The sequence below is a fragment of the Hyla sarda genome, chromosome 1 (genome assembly GCF_029499605.1).
Source record: "Hyla sarda isolate aHylSar1 chromosome 1, aHylSar1.hap1, whole genome shotgun sequence".
Classification (NCBI taxonomy): Eukaryota; Metazoa; Chordata; class Amphibia; order Anura; family Hylidae; genus Hyla; species Hyla sarda.
The window spans coordinates 29099423-29116938 of NC_079189.1; the positions used below are offsets into that span (position 1 = coordinate 29099423).

A 17516-nucleotide genomic window follows, 5' to 3' on the forward strand; every position below is an offset into this window, starting at 1 on the left:
AGGTGTGAAGGTGTCTTCTCCAGACTGCAGGTATCTTGGCCCATTCCTCATAAGATCCTGCTCCAGCTATCTCAGGTGTGAAGGTGTCTTCTCCAGACTGCAGGTATCTTGGCCCACACCTCATAAGATCCTGCTCCAGATGTCTCAGGTGTGAAGGTGTCTTCTCCAGACTGCAGGCATCAGCTCCTTCCTCAGATATTCAATAGGATTCAGATTAGGGTTCATAGAAGACACTTCGCAATAGTCCAATGTTTTGCTCTTAGCCATTCTTGGGTGTTTTTAGCTGTCTGTTGGATCATTATCCTGTTGGAGGACTCATGACTTATTACTGAGACCAAGCTTCCTGACGTTGGGCTGCACATTTCACTCCAGATTGCCTTGCTAGTCTATTTGTTTGATTTTAATGTTGGTGTGAGGGGACCGATCTACCTCTTGGGAGAAAATACCTTCCCACCTACCTACTGGGGGCACCTACCCTACCCAATAGGAAAAACTACCTACTTACTGTGGGGATTCCATCAGCCTACTTGGGTACCCATCTACCTATTGGAGAAACTAGCTAATCTACCTACCTAGGTGAACCTACCTACCTACTGCAGGATACCTACTTACTGAGGGTACCTACATACCTAATGGGAAGACCCACCTACCCAATGGGGGGAGGGGAAACTACCTACCTACTTGGGGGACCTGTATACCTATGGAGGAAATTCGTCTCCTGGTTCACACCTGCCTACCTTCTGGGGAAACCTGCTACCTACTGGGGGACCTGTCTACCCCCTGTGGAACCTACCTACTTAATGGGGGGGAACTATCTACTTACTGGGGATCTATCTACCTAATGCTTTCAGTGAAAATGAAAATATATTGCTGGTTGGCTTAGAACATGGTCAGTGGGGGCTTAGCTAAAATGGGTTCCAAAATAGAAGTCACACATGGGCTCTTGTGCCTGAAACAGCCCAAACAGCAAATGGTGGGGAACCTTACTGTAGATTTTGCACTGAAGCTTAGGAAATTTAAAGGGGTACTCGGGTGGAAAACTTTTTTTTAAATCAACTGGTGCCGGAAAGTTAAACAGATTTGTAAATTACTTCTATTAAAAAATCTTAATCCTTCCAGTACATATTAGCTACTGAATACTACAGAGGAAATTCTTTTCTTTTTGAAACACAGTGCTCTCTGCTGACATCACGAGCACAGTGCTCTCTGCTGACATCTCGGTCCATTTTAAGAACTGTCCAGAGCAGGAGAAAATCCCCATAGCAAACATTTGCTGCACTGGACAGTTTCTAAAATGGACAGAGATGTCAGCAGAGAGCACTGTGCTTGTGATGTCAGCAGAGAACACTGTGTTCCAAAAAGAAAATAATTTCCTCTGTAGTATTAGGCAGCTAATAAGTATTGGAAGGATTAAGATTTTTAATAGAAGTAATTTACAAATCTGTTTAACTTTCTGATACCAGTTGATTTAAAAAAAAAAAAAACACTCATGAAGTTTCACCTCTGATGGTCAGAGCTTGGAGTTGTGGCAAAATTTGCCGAGTTGGCCCTACGGTATGTATCCAGGTTGTGATTGCAGTAAAGGATACAACCTCCTAAGATGGATCATTTAAAGCAGAAAAATGTAACAAGGCACCATCAGGCACCTCTGTTCCCCAACATGCTAGAACCAAGAATTCATGGTGGGGTTACATCTTACAGGACTTACAGATATAACCCCAATACATTCCCCGTGCCACATCCTGTCAAAAGTCGTGTGCCCAATGTCTTACTATCGGTGTCAAAGTAGATGGCAAAGTTCTTACAGACAATAGTCAACCTTCTTCGTAGACAAAATGGCACATAAAAAGATGACAATTTCTACAGACACCATAGATGAGAAGTTTAATATTCCTAAAATTATATCGATCCTAATGAGGTTTCCTCATCTGAAGCTTGGGAATCGTTCCTTATGTATTAATGTCATCACTCGTTAATCTCACTAATTGAGAAGTCTTGAGATGTGGACCAGAAGGTCACCTCCCCTCCATGTTGTCCCTCACCCTCCTGTCCTCCAGACATTTGTATTGTGCTGCCTATTCCTTAGAACAATGCCTCGCATTACTGATAGCTAATGATTCCTTAACAAGAGCCAACGTCGTACAGTTAACATCTTATTCCACCCGATGCTCCTGTAACAATGTCTAATGGGGGACGGCCATTAACTTCGTATTCTTGAAGATCACGCAGCTTAAATGCCAGTCACTTAGGCGCTAATGCAATACAATGACTGGTCGTAATATCCGAGAGGTGTCAGGTTGTCACAATTCACGTCTCATCAGGGCGATTAGGCTGGAGAGTGAACCCTCCCAGCTGGTAAAGTGACCTCATATCAAGGAGCTAACATCCAAGGAATTAAGTTATTAGCTGCTTGACATCTTAAGTGGCGAATATGTAAATGTTCAGTTAAGGATGCAAATTAGACTAAGCTGCTTAGTGTTACATTTTTCTTAACCTCTGCATGTCTACTAAACAGGAAAAAGTGGTGGCAGCTTGGGGAGGGATGTACTGTACTGGGCCGCCATAACTGGGCTTACTGAAATTCCCATTATGCCCCTTAACCCCATCTTGTGCCCTTGTACATACATTGGGTGGGGTTTGGGGGAAAGCTGTTTTAGTGCAAGCAAAGTGACCCCCTATTTTTAGAAAGAAGAGGAATAAAAGGATCTTCATGTATTTTTTTATGCTCATACCATATGTTTAGTGGGCCAATGGGGACAGAGGATCAGAACATTATTGGGGCCTATCCATTTATGCTTACAGTAAAAGGCACCATATTGGGAACCAGGTTTGGCCATCACTGGGTTTACCAAACTGGACTAAAAAGTATAAAAGCAATACTCAACTTCTAAGATGTCACACAGCCGCTGTTCTGATGTTGCACCATGCCCATTGCTCACCATTACCTAGTGACATCTCAACAGAAAGTAGGTGTCCACTCAGTGAGCTGGGACTCACCTCAGATGCTAATTGGCTGAGCAGGTACGTCTTTGTGCCAGGAGAAGACCAAGAATTGGTGAACAAAGTTAGTGAAATTTCTTAGCCAATTTTAGATACATCAGTGGCAGTCTACAGGTAATTTGGGGCTCTTTATTTACCTGGGTGCATAAACTAGAACTATGTGGACTGATGGTAGCCTTGGTATTACATATCAATAAGATACATAAGATAACGCTTGGCCAAACACAACTTGTCCAAACTTTTTCCCACTGGAGACCAAACGCTGGAGACCACTGAACAAACAACACAGAATTGAGATTGGGGGCAGACAGAAACCATTGAAATTTTATGTCCATAGTCAGTAATAGTAAGGGGACGGAGTTGTAGCCAAACAAAGAAAGCCCAGAGTCTATTGGTCTTGTGGTGGTCTTCTACTCAACAGACCAGCATGTAAAGGTTCCACCTATTTTGGACACAAGCATTTGTGAGGACAAGCGGGTCTTGTTTTTTTATAGTCACTTTGCACCCTGGGATGTTTTATTGGAATAATTTAAAGTAGAAAATGAGCAAATTTGCATATTCACTGGATAAGAAGAATTTCTTCATTTGTCTGAGGATGGTTATGTGTAGAGTCATGTGCTCCATGAAGCTGCCGGTGGTTCCTCCTCCTATGTCTTTATAAAGGCTGTGCCTCCTGTCAGCACCTTTCTTGAAAAGGCATCCACCCCGAGGCAACAGTCTCTGTCCATGACCTCCAGAGAGAACATGTGATCCATGTATTTCTGCAGGTAAGTAGGCAGAAGAAGGAAGGGGCTGCAAAAATCTACTGATTTCAGACTTAAACATTAACTCTGAGATTATACATAACTATAACGTTCCTTGTACAGATTTTCTGTGTGTTCAGCTGTAAGAAACACTGGTGAACCATCTCTTTAGGAAAGCTTCGATCACTGTCTTTTCAGAATGGGCATGGTAAGGGTGAAGTAAATTAGGGCATACAGGTGACAGGAATTTTGGGGCCCCATACAGCCAAAGTGTTTAACCCAACTCCCCTCCACCACCACTAAAAAAGTCCCCCAAACACAGTAGTTACCCATCTAATAGTGCCTCTGCACAGTAGGTACTACTCTAATAGTGCCCACATACAGTAGAGACCTCTTTCATAGTGCCCCCATACTGTATATCAGTTACCTCTCTAATAGTGCCCTCATACAGTAGTTATCCCTCTAATAGTGCCCTCATACAGTAGTTATCCCTCTAATAGTGCCCTCATACAGTAGTTATCCCTCTAATAGTGCCCTCATACAGTAGTTATCCCTCTAATAGTGCCCCCATACAGTAGTTACCCCTCCAACACTTCCCTCACACAATTGTTACCCTTCCAATAGTGCCCCTATAATATATATAAGTAGTTATCCCTCTAGAAGTGCCAGCGCACAGTGGTTACTCCTCTAATAGTACCCTCACACACTAGTTATCCCTTTAATAATGCCCTCATGCAGTAGTTACCCCTCTGATTGTACCTCTGCACAGGAGTTACCACTCTAATAGGCCCCCATATAGTAGCAGAGGCGGCTGCAGAACTTGACCAGGGCCCCTGATGGCGGTAACTCTAGTACTGCCCTGATGGCGGTCCTAACAGACCCCTTCCAGTGGTTTCAACACTTGGGACAACTGTTTCTTATTGTGGTAACCATCAGCTGGTGTGGGGAGTCTAACAGGCCAGGTAATAATCCCTGTGAAGAGGGCAGGCACATTAGTTCTCATCCAGAAGGAAGAAATCTGTCAAAAAGTGAGCGCAGGAATTACAGGCCTGTTAGATTAACCTCCTTTGTATGTTAATTGTTTGAGGGTTTTCTAAGAGATGCTATTTTGGAGTATTTTGATCAAAATAAATGTAGGTAAAAAGATTTATGAGGGATTTAAAGGTTTATGAGGGATCGGTCCTGTCAAACTAACCTGATCAGCTTTTATGAGGAGGTGAGCTCCAGACTGGACCAGGGGGAATCGCTGGATGTCATTTATCTGGATTTTTCCAAAGAATTTGATACGGTGCCACATAAACGGTTGGTGCATAAAATGAGAAGGATTGGGCTGGGGGAGAAAGTGTGTAAGTGGGTAAGTAACTGGCTCAGTGATAGGAAACAGAGGCCAGGGCCGGCCTTTGGGGTGTGCGAGCTGTGCGGCCATAGTAACAGGGGCGCCGGGTGGCCGACACAGCTCGCAGGCCCCCCGCCACTACACTATGTATTGCTGCCTTTATCTACAATAATGGGTTACATAGACCCACCAATGCAGCACTACGGGCAGCCCGCAGTCCTACTGTGAAGAGGAGAGGAGCAGGACGGTGAGGGCAGTGCAGTCACATGGTCCAGAGGCCCCTCCCACTGTCACTGTGCACTGACCCGAGGGGAGGAATAGGAACAGCCTGCACCTCTCCTGCTGTGTGCTCCTGTCAGAACTGCCGCTGACCACTAGTAGGAAGTATGGATGATAATGGTGCCGTAAATCTAACTACACAACGGACTCTAGCAGCATCGGACCATGGATGCTTTCCTACAGGCATTTACAAGCTAGTGTCCTGTGCCTTAGACATGAGGCACTAATTGCAAAAATGCCTGCAGGAAACATTCCTCATCCAGTGTTCCCCAACCATAGTGCCTCCAGCTGTTGCAAAACTACAACTCCCAGCATGCCTAAACAGCCAAAAGCTGCAACAGCTGGAGGCACACTGGTTAGGGAAAACTGCCTTAATCTGATGCTGCTTCAGTAAAGTATATGTGCTGTATATAGGGTCCATGTGAGTCCCAATTTATGAAAGTAAATAAGGAGAAATAGGACACCGGCACTTCCACCACTAGTAATCCAGCCGCACTTCACCTGGATTGAATGCCTAACTTCAGCGCACCCCCCTGATTACGGTTGTGCACGATGCTGTAAAATGTTCATATATTGTAGACTTATAGAAGAAAAATACAGAAGCCAGCAAACTCACGTTTATTCATAGGATACAGTACCCCGCCCTCTGATGTATCACCGATGCACCGTATCCTATGAATAAAAGTGACTACTGAATGGTGAGTGCTGGCTTCTGTATTTTTCTTCCATAAGTCCAATTTATGAAAGTCATGAGGTACTACCACTGCCTTATATGCTCCTCATCTATAGCTGGGTCCCTAATGATTACTAACAGTAAGTTTTCCAGACGCTAAAATAGTTTCATACTTGCTGACCGCCAGAGCGCATGGGGATAGGCGCAGGTGCATGGGGATAGGCGCAGGTGCATGGGGATAGGTGCAGGTGCATGGGGATAGGCGCAGGTGCATGGGGATAGGCGCAGGTGCATGGGATAGGCGCAGGTGCATGGGGATAGGTGCAGGTGCATGGGGATAGGCGCAGGTGCATGGGGATAGACGCAGGTGCATGGGGATAGGCGCAGGTGCATGGGATAGGCGCAGGTGCATGGGGATAGGCGCAGGTGCATGGGGATAGGCGCAGGTGCATGGGGATAGGCGCAGGTGCATGGGGATAGACGCAGGTGCATGGGGATAGACGCAGGTGCATGGGGATAGGCGCAGGTGCATGGGGATAGGCGCAGGTGCATGGGATAGGCGCAGGTGCATGGGGATAGGCGCAGGTGCATGGGGATAGGCGCATTTGCATGGGGATAGGCGCAGGTGCATGGGGATAGGCGCAGGTGCATGGGGATAGGCGCAGGTGCATGGGGATAGGCGCAGGTGCATGGGGATAGGTGCAGGTGCATGGATGGCGGGGGAAAAGTAAGGGAGAAGCGATCACAGCAAGTTACATGGAGCTGGTGGAATGAGCCCCGGCTGTGGGGTGAGGAAGTAGAGCACCACAAAATGAGTAGCTGCCGCACACAGCAGTCCTGCAGATCACCAAGCGCTCCTCACATCCCAGGCTAAACTCAGGGAGCTGTCGGCAGTGAGCATCACGGAGCCCAGTCCTGCTGCAGCCATGGGTAGGGTGTTCTTCTTTTGACTGAGTCTGATTAAGGGGGACTGGCGAAGGGGGAGGGTCTGATCATAGGCGTGCGCAGCCTATTGCATTAGGGTGTGCACCCTAAAGCACAACTCGCCGCGCGCATGCATATCTATATATCTATCTATCTATCTATCTATCTATATATATATATATATAAATAGTATACTTCCCCCACATTAGGTGCAGTACAGTTCCCCCACATTAGGTTGGCAATACAGTTCCCCTACATTAGGTTGGCAGTATAGTTCCCCCACATTAGGTTGACAGTACAGTTCCCCCCACATTAGGTTGACCGTACAGTTTCCCCACATTAGGTGCAGTACAGTTCCCCCACATTAGGTGCAGTACAGTTCCCCCACATTAGGTGCAGTACAGTTCCCCCACATTAGGTTGGCAATATAGTTCCCCCACATTAGGTTGGCAGTACAGTTCCCCCACATTAGGTGCAGTACAGTTCCCCCACATTAGGTGCAGTACAGTTCCCCCACATTAGGTTGGCAATATAGTTCCCCCACATTAGGTTGGCAGTATAGTTCCCCCACATTAGGTTGGCAGTACAGTTCCCCCACATTAGGTTGGCAGTACAGTTCCCCCACATTAGGTGCAGTATAGTTCCCCCACATTAGGTTGGCAGTACAGTTCCCCCACATTAGGTTGGCAATACAGTTCCCCCACATTAGGTGCAGTGGCATCTCTAGCTTTCAAATTTTTTTTTTTTTTTTGGGGGGGGGGGGGGGGGCACACTGGGGGCCAGGACAAAAGTAGGGGGGGATTATAACAACGCTACATGTATCCACATGAAAAAGAAGTGAAATGTCACTTATTTTCTGTGCAGTTTTCAAAGCTGTCACCGCACACTGTTTGGCAAAGAAATTGGTGTGGCTTCTGCACCATAAACCATGCAGTCTATGTAAATATGCCTTTAAAGGGTTTGTCCCATTTATAAAGAAAACCCCTATCCACAGTATAGGGGGATAACAAGCAGATAGGTTGGAGACTGACTGCTGGAGTCCCTGCCGACCCTGAGGATGCAGACACAGTTGTCCCTGGAGTGAACAGTGCGTACCACACCTGCGCCGCCACGCCCTTTCCATAGACTCGCATTGAGGGGCATGGTCATTACCCGCAGTGCACACACAGCATTTGGAACTCAAAGTTCCGAATGCTGGCCAGTGGAGTACCCCTTTAAAGGGAACCAATCATCAGATTTTACCCTATATAACGCTTGGCAAAGCGTTATATAGGGTAAAATCTTTATTTTCACCATTCCCGGGGGACACTCCTGCCCCCAGGGATGGTGAAGATATGTAGGTGTAGGTGAGAGTAGGTGAGTGGAGCTCCCCGCCCAGGTGACTACTTACGGCCATGGCGGTGACTAGTTTATAACTTCATATCTTCTGGCAGGAGCGTCCCCGGGGATGGTGAGGGCAACAATGTTACCCTATATAAAACTTTACCAAGCATTATATAGGGTAAAATCTGATGATTGGTTCCCTTTAATGAGATGGGAATATCGCTTAAAACTGCTGCTTTAGCCTATAAAGCAGTGGTCTCCAAACTGTGGACCTCCAGATGTTGTTAAACTACAATTCCCAGCATGCCCGGACAGCCAACAGCTGTCAAGGCATGCTGGGAGTTGAAGTTTTGCAACTCCCAGCATGTCTAATTTCCCTGTCCCATACACAATAAGATAGTCCACCAGCACTACATAGCAGGAGCCATACACCACCATACATATTACCATCACACTGTTACAGACCAAATCCTGTATACTGAGACCAATATTACCAATAATACCAGTATACATGGAGGAATATTATCACCATACATATTATCATCATAATGTTACTGACCAATTCTTGGATACTGAGATGTATAATAATACCAGTATACAAGAAGGAATATTATCACCTTACATATTACTATCATACTGTTACTGATCTAATCCTGTATACTGAGAACACTATTACCAATAATACCAGTATACAAGGAGAAATATTATCATTATACATATCACCATCATACTGATACTGGCCAAATCCTGTATACTGGGACTAATATTACCAATAATACCAGTATACAGGAAGGGAATATTACCCCCATACAGTGACAGATATCAACTCTACTCAGGCTCTGCAAACCATTTAAGTGACTACATACAGTTACATCAGGCAACTCGTAGGTAACGTCTTCTCTAATAGTGATCTTCATCATGACGATTCTTTCCAGACACAACTCTGCTCCACAGAACCTGCCAGAAAAATATTTTAGGCTCTTTTACAGCACCTATAGCACCCCAAACAGTAATAATAACCTCCTTAGTGTTGCACACAGTACAGTGGGTAGATAAGTGGGTTGCGTAAAAGTAGGTAGGTCCCCCACATTTAGTTCCCCGAGTAGGTAGGTGCCATCTGAAGATAGCTGCCCCCTCTAGGCAGTAACATCCCCCTATAGGTAGGGGGTTACTTCCTGTAGGTAGGTCTCTCTGTAGATAGTAGCCCCCTGTATATAGTTGTAGTCCTCAGTATATAGTAGCAGAACCCCCCCCCCCCCCATTTAGGTAATAGGCGGCAGCAGCTTCTATTAGGGAGTAGTTGTAGCATTTAGGTGGTAGTAGTAGTAGCCTCCTTTAAGTATTTATAGTAGTCCTCTCTAGGTATTCATAGTAGCCCCATTAAGGTAGGCATAGTAGCCCATGTAGGTAGGAATAGTAGCCCTCTTTACGTAGGAATAGTAGACTAGTAGCCCCCTTTTAGGTAGCAATAGTAGCCCCCTTAAGGTAGGAATAGTAACCCCATTCAGGTAGAAATAGTAGCCCCCTTTAGGTAGGAATAGTAGCCCCCTTTAGGTAGGAATAGTAGCCTGGTGGCCCCCTTTAGGCAGAAATAGTAGCCTAGTAGCCCCCTTTTAGATAGTAATAGTAACCCGAAAAGTAACCCCCTTTAGGTAGGAATAGTAACCTCGTAGCCCCCTTTAGGTAGGAATAGTAACCTCGTAGCCCCCTTTAGGTAGGAATAGTAGACCAGTAGGTGGTAGTAGTAGTAGTAGCCTCCTTTAAGTATTTATAGTAGCCCTCTTTAGGTATTCATATTAGCCCCATTTAGGTAGGCATAGTAGCCCATTTAGGTAGGAATAGTAGCCCCCTTTAAGTAGAAATAGCAGCCTAGTAGTCCCCTTTAGGTAGGAATAGTAGCTCAGTAGCCCCCATTTAGGTAAGAATAGTAGCTTAGAAGCCCTCATTTAGGTAGGAATAGTAGCTCAGTAGCCCCCCATACAGGTAGGAATAGTAGCTTAGAAGCCCCCTTTAGGTAGGAATAGTAGCTCAGTAGCCCCCTTTAGGTAGGAATAGTAGCTTAGAAGCCCCCTTTAGGTAGGAATAGTAGCTCAGCAGCCCCCATTTAGATAGGAATAGTAGCTTAGAAGCCCCCATTTAGGTAGGAATAGTAACTCAGTAGCCCCCATACAGGTAGGAATAGTAGATTAGAAGCCCCTTTAGGTAGGAATAGTAGCTTAGAAGCCCCCTTTAGGTAGGAATAGTAGCTTAGAAGCCCCCTTTAGGTAGGAATAGTAGCTTAGAAGCCCCCTTTAGGTAGGAATAGTAGCTTAGAAGCCCCCTTTAGGTAGGAATATTAGCTCAGCAGCCCCATTTAGATAGGAATAGTAGCTTAGAAGCCCCCTTTAGGTAGGAATAGTAGCTTAGAAGCCCCCTTTAGCTAGGAATAGTAGCTTAGAAGCCCCCTTTAGGTAGGAATAGTAACCTCGTAGCCCCCTTTAGGTAGGAATAGTAGCCCAGTAGGTGGTAGTAGTAGTAGTAGCCTCCTTTAAGTATTTATAGTAGCCCTCTTTAGGTATTCATATTAGCCCCATTTAGGTAGGCATAGTAGCCCATTTAGGTAGGAATAGTAGCCCCCTTTAAGTAGAAATAGCAGCCTAGTAGTCCCCTTTAGGTAGGAATAGTAGCTCAGTAGCCCCCATTTAGGTAAGAATAGTAGCTTAGAAGCCCTCATTTAGGTAGGAATAGTAGCTCAGTAGCCCCCCATACAGGTAGGAATAGTAGCTTAGAAGCCCCCTTTAGGTAGGAATAGTAGCTTAGAATCCCCCTTTAGGTAGGAATAGTAGCTCAGCAGCCCCCATTTAGATAGGAATAGTAGCTTAGAAGCCCCCATTTAGGTAGGAATAGTAACTCAGTAGCCCCCATACAGGTAGGAATAGTAGCTTAGAAGCCCCCTTTAGGTAGGAATAGTAGCTTAGAAGCCCCCTTTAGCTAGGAATAGTAGCTTAGAAGCCCCCTTTAGGTAGGAATAGTAGCTTAGAAGCCCCCTTTAGGTAGGAATAGTAACCTCGTAGCCCCCTTTAGGTAGGAATAGTAGCCCAGTAGGTGGTAGTAGTAGTAGTAGCCTCCTTTAAGTATTTATAGTAGCCCTCTTTAGGTATTCATATTAGCCCCATTTAGGTAGGCATAGTAGCCCATTTAAGTAGAAATAGCAGCCTAGTAGTCCCCTTTAGGTAGGAATAGTAGCTCAGTAGCCCCCCATACAGGTAGGAATAGTAGCTCAGTAGCCCCCATTTAGGTAAGAATAGTAGCTTAGAAGCCCTCATTTAGGTAGGAATAGTAGCTCAGTAGCCCCCCATACAGGTAGGAATAGTAGCTTAGAAGCCCCCTTTAGGTAGGAATAGTAGCTTAGAAGCCCCCTTTAGGTAGGAATAGTAGCTTAGAATCCCCCTTTAGGTAGGAATAGTAGCTCAGCAGCCCCCATTTAGATAGGAATAGTAGCTTAGAAGCCCCCATTTAGGTAGGAATAGTAACTCAGTAGCCCCCATACAGGTAGGAATAGTAGCTTAGAAGCCCCTTTAGGTAGGAATAGTAGCTTAGAAGCCCCCTTTAGGTAGGAATAGTAGCTTAGAAGCCCCCTTTAGGTAGGAATAGTAGCTTAGAAGCCCCCTTTAGGTAGGAATATTAGCTCAGCAGCCCCATTTAGATAGGAATAGTAGCTTAGAAGCCCCCTTTAGGTAGGAATAGTAGCTTAGAAGCCCCCTTTAGCTAGGAATAGTAGCTTAGAAGCCCCCTTTAGGTAGGAATAGTAGCTTAGAAGCCCCCTTTAGGTAGGAATAGTAGCTTAGAAGCCCCCTTTAGGTAGGAATAGTAGCTTAGAAGCCCCCTTTAGGTAGGAATAGTAGCTTAGAACAGTGTTTCCCAACCAGGGGGCCTCCAGATATTGCAAAACTACAACTCCCAGCAAGGAGGCATTCTGGGAGTTGTAGTTTTGCAACACCTGGAGGCACCCTGGTTGGGAAACAAGGGCTTAGAAGCCCCCTTCAGGTAGGAATAGTAGCTTAGAAGCCCCTTTGGGTAAAAATAGTAGCTTAGAAGCCCCCTTTAGGTAGGAATAGTAGCTTAGAAGCCCCCTTTAGGTAGGAATAGTAGCTTAGAAGCCCCTTTAGGTAGGAATAGTAGCTTAGAAGCCCCCTTTAGGTAGGAATAGTAGCTTAGAAGCCCCCTTCAGGTAGGAATAGTAGCTCAGAAGCCCCCTTTAGGAAGTAACAGTACCCCCCCCCCCCAATAGGTAATAAAAGTAGTCCCCTCTAGAAAGTCGAGTTAAAAAAAAATCAAAACATACGTAACTGGCTTTAGCATGGCGTGTCCTCTCCTTCTCTTCCCCTCCGGTCTGAGCTCCGACGCATTATGACGTCACTCATGCGCCAGAGCACAGAGCGCAGAGGAAGGCTGTCCGGGGCCTCTTGTTGGCTGCCTGCAAATCGCCGGCAGCCACAAGAGTGATTGACAGGGCGGGGAGCCAATGGCTCTTCGCTCTGTCAATCAGCCTAGCACCACATTTAACAATAGGCGCGTCTGTAAGACACGCTTATAGTGAAATAAGTTCTGCACCAGCCGGCCGGGCTTGCGCTCGGCACTGTCCCCGGGCAAATGAGTGATGGACAGTCCGGCACCAATTTCAGTTGGGGGGGCTCCTTGACGACGCCACTGGTCCCTGGGCTTGATTAGGGTGTGCCCAGGCACACCCGGCACACCCCGTGCGCACGCCTATGGGTCTGATTAAGGGGTGAAGGGGGGGAGATGGTCTGATCATGAGTGACAGGGGACTGAATAATAAAAACATGGGACTGGTGAAGAGAGGGGTCTGAGTCTGCTTAAGGGGGACTGGTAAAGGGGGAGGGCCTGATTAAGGGGGTCTGTGTCTGATTAAGGGGGGCAGGGGACTGGTGAAGGGGGGGTCTGAGTCTGCTTAAGGGGGACTGGTAAAGGGGGAGGGCCTGATTAAGGGGGTCTGTGTCTGATTAAGGGGGGCAGGGGACTGGTGAAGGGGGGGTCTGAGTCTGCTTAAGGGGGACTGGTAAAGGGGGAGGGCCTGATTAAGGGGGTCTGCATCTGATTAAGGGGGGCAGGGGACTGGTGAAGGGGGACATGGGACTGATTAAGGGGGCAGGGGAATGATTAAGGGGGCAAGGGAATGATTAAGGGGGACAGGGGACTGATTAATGGGGGCAGGGGACTGATTAAGTGGGACAGGGGACTGATTAAGGGGGGCAGGCGACTGGTGAAGGGGGGCAGAGGACTGGTGAAGGGGAGGCAAGTGTTTTTTTGAACGGATGGCCAAGGGTTTTGGTGATGGAAATGAATATTTGTTACAAAGATTTTTTTCCTCTTTGTGTATGTTTATGGGGTAATTGGGGGGGGGGGGGAGGGGCGCCACAAGGTTAGCTCGCACAGGGCGCCTGAACACCTAAGGCCGGCCCTGACAGAGGGTGGTTATTAATGGTACTTATTCTGATTGGGTGACTGTTACTATCGGGGTACCACAGGGGTCAGTCTTGGGTCCTATTCTATTTAAAGGAAAAGGGTCACCCATTTACTCGCACTATTACGCGATACATGGGGTTATAGTGCGGGTGAACAGGAAACCGATGCGGGGTCTCAGACTGCTATACCTACCTGCAGTCCGGAGCCCCGATCCCCCAAAGGTCCCCCTCTTCCAGTACTGACTTGCGCTTTGAGGCAGGCCCACCGGCTAGATTTAAATATTCATAAGCGCCAGTCATGTGAGCGCTCAGTGGGCACGAGTGCTCACATGACCAGCGCTTATGAATATTTAAATCCAGCCGGCGGGCCTGCCTCAAAGTGTAAATCAGTACTGGAAGAGGGGGATCTTCGGGGGATTGGGGCTCCGGACTGCAAGTAGGCTGTTCACCCACACTATAAACCGGTGTATCGGGTGACCGTTGTCCTTTAATATATTTATTTATGACCTTGTAGAGGGGTTGTATAGTAAAGTAGCAATCTTTGCAGATGATACTAAACTCTGTAATGTGGTTAACACAATGGAGGACAGTGCACTGTATATAGGAGATAACATAATAGAGGATAGTGCACTGTGTATAGTAGATAATACAATAGAAGACTGTGCACTGTGTAGAGTAGATAACGCAATAGAGGACATGGCACTGTGTAGAGAAGATAACACAATAGACTGTTACAAATGTATCTGGATAGGTTGGAGGTTTGGGCTGAGAAGTGGCAGATGAGGTTCAACACTGATAAATGTAAGGTAATGCACATGGGGAGGAAAAATCGGGGCTGAGATTATGTATTAAATGCACAAAGCAGGATATTTGGTTCAGCTTTTCTTAGTTGTGTCTTAAATTCTTACCAGGTGATGACAGCTTATAGAAAAGGATCCTAGAAATAGGCCCCCTCAATAATCCGGTTATCATTAAGGTACACCCCCTACAAGATTGGTTAGACCTGACATAGAGAAATAGAGGTGTTTGCTGCTTCACTTTCTCTCCTTGTCTTTGAGGTTTAGTAATGTTGATATTCCCCGGCACCATGTTTCTTTCTCCTGAACGCTGGAGGTCCCATGACATTAATCACTGCTTTAAATTTTTTCCAAGTCCATACAACAGTGTTTTCCAAACAGTGTGCCTCCATCTGTTGCAAAACTACAACTTTCAGCATGCCCGGACAGCCTTTGAGAGTTGTAGGTTTGCAACAGCTGGAGGCACACTGGTTGAGAAACACTGTTGTAGAGTGTACATGGCAGATTTTTTGCAGAACACCTGCCTGGAAAATTACCGGCAGACAGTCCGCAGACAGCGAGCGCGGGCAGAACATGCCTGCGCTAGAACTGCTCGGACATGCGCCATCTCCATAGACGGCAATGCATTGCCAAGCTGATTCTACAGAAAGAATCGACATGTCAATTTTTTCCACGAAAAATTGAATCTGAGTTTTTTTGTGGCAGATGTTTAAGCTGCGGAAATCCCATCGTGTGATTCAACAGTCCAGGCAGAATTTTTCCGCTGGTCTCTGCTTGGAAATTCCGCCATGTGAACGAGGCCTCAAGAGCCAATAGTTCCAGTAGGAATCAAGAAAAAACTTAATGCAGCTCTGGATGTGACTGGAAGCATGATGTAACTCAGCGCCTGTTCAGGGTAAGAAAAGCAAAGTATTATCAAAGTTTTTTCTTTTTTTATATTGGATGACATAAACTTGTTGCACAGAGGTGATCCGGCACTTTATTATTATTTTGAATTTCGCCAGTAGAGTCGTGCCGAGGCCTGCTGGATCTTATTTCACCAGCCCCAAGACCCCCTCGCCGCACTTGTTCCCCCCATCTGTCTGGGCATGCTGGGAGTTGTAGTTTTGCAACATCTGGAGGACAACAGTTTGGAGACCACTGTGTCGTGGTCTCCAAACTGTGGTCCTCCAGATATTGCAAAACTACAACTTTCAGCATGCACTGACTGTCTGGGCATGTTGGGAGTTGTAGTTTTTGCAACATCTGAAGTGGCACAGTTTGAAGACCACTATACAGTGGTCTCCAAACTGTAGCCCTCCAGCATGCCCAGACAGTTGGGGATGCTGGGCGGTGTAGTTCTGCAATATCTGGCCCTTCAGATGTTGCAGAACTACAACTCCCAGCATGCATGGACAGTCTGGGCATGCTTGGAGTTGTAGTTTTGCAACATCTGGAAGGCTACAGTTTGGAGACCACTATTTAGCGGTCTCCAAACTGTTCTTCCACATTTAGCGGTCTCCAAACTGTCTTCTTCGCGTTACACATTTTTGGGGGGGCTATTTCTCCTTTTTTTTTTTTTTAAGAAAACAATGGAGTTACAACTACATGTTAGTGTTGTTAGTGGAGATTTTTATTTTTCTAAAGGGTTAACAAACTTTTTAAATGTCATTTTGAATACTTTGATGGGGTGCAGTTTTCATAATGGGGTCCATTATAGGGGATTTTCAACATAAAGACCCTCAAATTCACTGCTAAACTTAACTGGTCCCTGAAAAATTCTGATTTTGAAATTTTCAGCAAAAATTAGAAAACTGCTGCTATACTTTGAAGCCCTCTGGGGTCTTCAAAAAGTAAAAACTTGTCAACGTTATGATGCCAACATAAAGTAGACATATTGTATATGTGAATCAATATATAATTTATATGACATGTCTCTTTTCCTTACAAGTAGAGAGCTTCAAAGTTAGAAAAATGCAAAATTTTCAAAGTTTTCCTGAAATTTTGGAATTTTTCACCAAGAAATGATGCAAGTAATGACGGAAATTTACCATTAACATAAAGTAAAATATGTCACAAAAAAACAATCTCAGAATCAAATTTATAAGTAAAAGCATCCCAGAGTTATTAATGCTTAAAGTGATAGAGGTCAGATTTGAAAAAAAATGCTCCCATCCTTAGGGTCATAATGGGCTCCGTCCCCAAGGGGTTGAGGGGTTGCTGGGACTTGTAGTAGGACTGGACAATTGAATGCAGACCACGCTGACTTGACAGATGACAGGGACTGACTTGACTCATAAAGCTGTGACTTTATCTTACTTGACTTGATGGTGGCTGCAGGACTGGACTTTGAGGTCTCCAAGACTGTTGAGACCCAATTAGCTCCTAGCAGGCTATAACTACCCCTCCCCCTTATTACAATAATTAATTAAATAATAACTGACACAACAACAATTCAACTTTTTATGGGTGGGGATCGGCCACAGCTTTATTTATAAAATTACTTATATAAATAACAATTTAACTGTAACAAAGACACCGATTGGCTTCTTGCCAACCCGAGAGGTGCTGCCACACTGTCCTGTGTGGAGGTCTACCCCGGGTTGACCCCGCTTTCACCGTCTTCTTACCGCCAAGCTGTGACTTACAATAAACAAAGATACAAAAAGGGAGGGAGGGAGGGCAAAACTCCGGGTCCTGGGCAGATTGAGGGGGAAGGGAGGCACCACAGCTATAAATACCCAGGGGAGGGCCCCTGAAAGCCCGGGAAACTATTAGACCCCTGATTGGTGCACTCCTTCCCCCCCACCCATGGGACATACCACTATAGTTACCAACAAGTTTTTACAGACGGGGGAGGGGGCTAAAAACCTTGCCTGTATATTTCTTAACCCCTTAACTGCTCACCAGTCAGGGGGCAAGCTAGTTATGCACAGCTTGCCCCTCCAGACTGTTGAGACCCAATTAGCTCCTAGCAGGCTATAACTACCCCTCCCC

The 17516-nt window shown here is 45.9% G+C and overlaps 1 protein-coding gene across 1 annotated transcript in view; it reads right to left on the reverse strand.

The window, feature by feature from the left end:
* The window catches only part of LOC130300362 (mesotocin-neurophysin MT), a 40634-nt gene extending 27977 nt beyond the window's left edge, over positions 1-12657 (reverse strand). The window contains exons 1-2 of the mRNA XM_056551536.1: positions 12603-12657; positions 9145-9235 (exon numbers count right to left, since the gene is read on the reverse strand). Coding sequence (XP_056407511.1) covers positions 9145-9235; positions 12603-12619 — 108 coding nt within the window. The 5' untranslated portion in view covers positions 12620-12657. The remainder of the gene's footprint in view (positions 1-9144; positions 9236-12602) is intronic.
* Positions 12658-17516: the final 4859 nt, after the last annotated feature.